General features: G+C 36.6%; 1 protein-coding gene across 1 annotated transcript; it reads right to left on the reverse strand.

The window, feature by feature from the left end:
• Window positions 1-3,873: 3,873 nt before the first annotated feature.
• Window positions 3,874-5,318, reverse strand: LOC111292692 (uncharacterized). Its single transcript, XM_022885201.2, has 3 exons — window positions 5,099-5,318; window positions 4,466-4,886; window positions 3,874-4,392 (listed from the first exon to the last, which is right to left on the reverse strand). Exons 1-3 carry the CDS (start codon window positions 5,256-5,258, stop codon window positions 4,062-4,064), a joined length of 912 nt encoding a protein of 303 aa, XP_022740936.2. The 5' UTR covers window positions 5,259-5,318; the 3' UTR covers window positions 3,874-4,061.
• Between the last annotated feature and the right edge of the window lie 201 nt (window positions 5,319-5,519).

A 5,519-nucleotide genomic window follows, 5' to 3' on the forward strand; every position in this document is an offset into this window, starting at 1 on the left:
TTAAACACCTTTCATTTTTGTTTCCTCTCTGTTGTGTTTTTCTCCCTATCTGTGTGTGTTTTTTCCTATATGTTCCAACACTCATTTATAGAAATTGATCAGAAGAGTTTCTGATCAATTCCAATTCCTTCTAGGATTAGGATTCATTCTTTGAATTCAATCCAAACTCTTTCAATCCCCTGATTCACAACAAAACCTCCTTCTAGAACCAAAAATTATATCTATCAAATAATAATTCAAACAAAATTCAGAACAGATAAACCCAAAAAAAAAATTATAATCATAATATATAAATATACATTGATAGATAAATAATAAATAATATATATTAATAAATAATAAAAACATATATATTAATAGATAAATAAAAAAAGATTAATAGATAAATAATAATAAAAATATATATTTATAAATAGATAAAAATAAAAAATAAAAATAAAAATAAACAAATAGACTTATCCATTTGAATTAGGTCCAATTGATCCGGACTTGGACCAAATTGGGTGCTTGTAGATATAGAGACTTAAATAAGTGATTTTCTATACCAAATTGATGGAGTTGATTGTATTTGGTGTTTGTGTACCTTAAATGCTTATAAAGTCATTTTGGACTTTGTGCGTGTATAGATTTTTACTGCCTTGGTGTTATTTTCAATGTTGGATTGTTAATAGATGTCTTGGTGAGACAATGGTGTGTCCACTTTAAACCTGGTCGGGCTTTTAACATTTGCTTTGGACTTCCCTTCAACATACCTCCCCATGGTCTTTCCTTTCCTTTATCTCAACTATGAACATTGCCTTTTGGTGAATGAAATAATGCAGCCTGCTACTTGCGATATCCACAATTTAGTTTGCACATCCCTTTCTAGTGAATCTAATGGTCTCATGACTTCAACTTGTTATACTAGCTCAGATTACTTTTGAATCTATAGTTGCAATGCCTTCTTTCTCAAACTTGTGCTATCTGTTTTCTGTTTCGAAGAATTTTCATCTTAAATTATCCTTGGATCTTTAGAACCATATGGATGCATGCTTTACATTTTCTGCATCCATGACTTTTTATTTTTTTTGTCCATTGGGCATCTTGACTACAGTTTTTTGGAGTAAAACAACTAGAATCCGGTTTCTAGAATTATGTTATACTGAAAGTAATAGTCTATAACTCAATTGTGGTTGTCTACTTCATTTATTCAAGCATTTTACACATACAGCTCAACCCAATCTGGTGCCTGCATCAACACCACAAACAAAGTCCAGAGGGTCAAGGCTTTAGGTAGATGTCGAAGGAAATATCAGCAACCCCACGCTCTGGGCTTGTGTTGCTTTCATTTTGCATGAGATACAAATCCCAATCATTAGACCACATCATTTTATCAAATTTATAAAAATCAAACTAAAATGCTATAAACTCATGCGTTAATTGAGGCTATACCCCTCAATAAACTTTCAGCTAGCATGTTCTTATGTCTTAACGTACATGATTTCAATTTTCAAGTTACTAAATGCCATTTTGACTTGGCCTTGAGCAAGGTCATTTCTATTACCTTGCAGAGATGGCACACCAACTACTTCTATTTAAAGCCCTTTTGGTTGGTATGCCTATAATTTTTGCATTGATTTCAACTCTTTTGTGGTCTTGCAATGCAAGCAAGTAGCCCTTTGATTTTATTTGTAACTAAAGTAAATAAATTTTTGAAAATGTTGAAAGAAACATGAATATATATTTTCTATTTGAATTTGTCTTAGTGATGGATAAATTGAATTTCTCTCTATCCCATTTTTCTTACAACAATCGCACATGAAACTAAAGAAGCTCAGCATGTAAATAACACACCTTGACTCATTAAGGCTTCGTTTTGGTAAACATTTTTACATTTTTCCTTTTGTCTTTAGTTTTCTATTCAATTTTTTTTTCTTTCTATTTATTTTTTGCAAAATAGGTAAACGGCAAAAAATAAAAGCATTTACCAAATGGAGCCTAAATTTACTTTGTTTTGATCTACTTTTTGTAACTGATGAAACTTTTATCGGCAGCCGCATTTGTCACTGTCATGATCATATGGTAGCCTTTCTTGTTTGTTAACTTCTTGTTGAAATATTTTGTTTTTAATGTATTCAGCAAACTAGGGCTGCAAGTAAAAGTTACTGATTCGAACTACATCTATTGGAAATCGTATTTGTTAACCAATAACTGGCCGCAACTCAGATTATGCCTTCTTTCTTACTTGATGTTGCTGTTAGCATATGTAACTTTTGAACTCAGCAGCTGCTTTTTTCCCCCATTTTTTGGCAGACTACGATAAAGCGAAATATTTACGTTGGCAACTGAAATGTCCTGAAAATCGTCACTGGACTCTAAATTATTCTCGATGTAATGGTGAATGCGATTCTCAAAGGGTATATCTACATTCGATTGCCACCATTTGAAGTAATAGTTTCTAGACTTCTGCTCTTTAATTTCATAACCATCACAAATTAAGTCCAATTTAGAAAAGAACTACTTAGATTGAGTTTTAGAATTCATGTCATCTATTCCTTGAATGAATGAGTACGGAACAGCAGGTTGAATGTTGCTATGATATTTGAATCTAAGAACTAAGAAGTACTGAGACACTGGATAGGAATCCATGAAGACAATTTTCCTTTCTTCTCGCAAACAATCATGATTACAAATCTGGTGTCCCATATCTAAGTTCTAAGCCTCTAAGGAGGAAAGTAAGAGTATTAAATACTTAGGAGCAATAATAGGTTAGAATAAATGATAGAGTAATTTCCCATAACCAGCTGGTGATTAGGTTTTCACAGTTTTTCCTGGAGAATTGTTCACTTTCCTTGTTATTAGTTGTGGAGATCGCAACTAATTTGGGAGATGCTGTCCATTTTGAACTGAAGATTTCACAGTTTTATCTCACAAACAATGCTTCATGAGTTTGAATTTAAGTTTTTATTTACTAATACCATAATAAATCCTTAGAATATCTCGACGTGGGATTGAGGTATTATGTCAATGGTGTCAATTATCTCGCTTCAGCTGATGATAGCAGGCCAAGGTATTTAGTGCTTTGTGCGTGCATTTCAATAGGTTCCAGGCTTCCTGCACAATTGTTTTCTTCTTGACCTTCCTTTTTATTTTCATTTAAGACAGATCCCATTCCCATGCATTATTGTAAAGTATATTGTCACTTCTGGAAGGAATTGCTTGTAGTGAACGGGGATTGTCATTAGAATTTAGCCAAATGAAGACTAATGTTTTCTTTATGTTGATGACAATTTAAGCATCTGTTTACTTTTTCTGATAACGATGTTTAGTATGATCATGACGCCCAGCCTTTATGGCATTGGTACTACTTTTGTTATGTGAATAACTCATCTTAATTGTTGTTATGAGAGTCTAGTTTCTGATGTTCAATGCTGTCTTAAATATGGTTCATGGAATTCCTACAGCTGTGCTATCAAGTAAAGAAATAAATAGGGCTACCTGCAATTTCCTCTGCCCTGTATTATGGCCATTTAATGCGCATTTATTCTTACCACACTCCCATTGTTACATTCAGCATGCGGCATAATTACTGATTATTCAGCAGCCCCATAAACATTCCTAGCATCCTCACGCGTAACTACTGATTATTCATGCAATTGCATGGTCTAGGACATCACTCTAATTGATGAAATTTAAAAGGGAATGCTAGAAGTGTTGTTTGATTTTATGAATAGAGATTATTTTTGATAATTTGAAACTATGGCTTATTTCTCCAGTCGACTATCGGTGTGGAAAGTGTGGAACTGAAACCAGAATCTTCTTTCCTTTCTGTTTCTTTAGCAAATAGAAGAAACACTAGGACAAATAGATGCTGATGCGTGGTAGGAGGAAATTGAAACAAATATCTTACATCTTATTTAACAATAAGAAAACATAAGCTTAACATTGAATTCTTGACAACGTATCTATTCAAATGAAAGCTGTAGCATCACAGATATCAGAAAATACTACAAACAAAAAATCTAAAGAGCACACGCTAGTGGATAACATGCTTCAAGAAACTGCTGAACCAAAGGCGTTGTTTAGGCCCTGGGCTTGAGATGGTCTTCATTGGCAAGCTTGAAGAGACGAGCCTGAGCTGCTGCAGCACTGTTTGAACCAAGTGCTGCTACAAAACTGTCCCTGACTTGCTTAGTTGAGAATGGGAACCTGTTATTCACCATAGAGTTCAGCAAGGAAGCTGTCCCTTCTCGGTAAAGTGCTCCAAGTCCATCGGTACGTGTGTTTGAAAGTGCTTGGGGCAAGCTCATTGTTGCTCCGAACCCAGGAATGCCGCTCACACCGAATGCATTGCCTACAGTGCCCCACCAACCAAGCAAACCCCATATCAATGATGGGTGACTCCTCCAGAAACTGAATGTAAAAAATATGGTTAGTGTCACTACTTCATGATGAGAATAAAAACGTGGAAGTTACACTGACTTACTCGCATGTACCATCAAAAGGTGGATTTGGAGCAGGAAAGAATGGAGGTGTGGGAATACTTGGAGTTCCTGGATCAATAATGGGAGTGGTTGGTGGGCTTGCGGTGACTGGTGTTGGAGGGCTGCCACCTCCATATGATGGAGGGCTACCACCTCCGTATGATGGAGGGCTGGCACCTCCGTATGATGGAGGGCTGGCACCTCCATAAGTTGGAGGGGAGTGGTAATAACCACCATGTGAAGGAGGGTGTGAAGGTCCTGATGGAGTTGATGGTTCATGTGGCGGAGTTCCACAATTTCCAGCTGAAGGCGTTGATGGTGTTGGAGTTGGGTGGTAGCCACCTCCATGTGATGGGGTTCCATGAGAGGGAGGTGAGCTACCATAGCTACCTTCTGAACCGTGTGATGGAGTTCCGGGTGAACCTGCACTTAGAACCATTGGACTCAGCATGCATGTTGTGGGATGACAAGTTAAGGAAGATAAAATAACAAAACGGAAACATCAGCTGTATGAACCGTATACAAAACAAGGCACATTTTGGTATTAACAGACTGACTGTTTTTAACATAACATTGGAGCAGCAATACCAAGTAGTTTCTTTCGATAAAATGTGAGTGCTAAGAGACAGTGAAACCTGAGGGGGGAGTTCCTGCGTGTGGGTCTGGAGCTGGATAGTAGTTCTTCTGCTCTTCAAAGGTAGAGGACATTACTGGAGCGACCAAGTTCTGGGAGAGCAAGCCAGCCACCAAAACCGACATGAACAAAGAAACCTGCTTGCTTCTTTCTCTCTCCATCTGTGTCTGGTATAGAAACACTCCAACAAGAAGAAAGACTGAAGATTAGAAGGTGTGTGGGTTCAACAAAATGAGGGGGTATATATAAATGGTTGGACAACGTGAAGTAAATAGAAGCAGGTGAAGCAGCATGAGGTTAGTTGATGACAGCAGGTGCATTTATAAATGTACTATTAATAACTTTGAATTGTTTAAACAATGCTTATCTGAAATGGTTTTCTGAGGAGGACATCAACTCATGAACATGTCAGTTACGCCCCG

This window comes from Durio zibethinus, chromosome 10 (assembly GCF_047325235.1).
Source record: "Durio zibethinus cultivar Kanyao isolate XHJ-2024 chromosome 10, ASM4732523v1, whole genome shotgun sequence".
NCBI classification, from domain to species: Eukaryota; Viridiplantae; Streptophyta; class Magnoliopsida; order Malvales; family Malvaceae; genus Durio; species Durio zibethinus.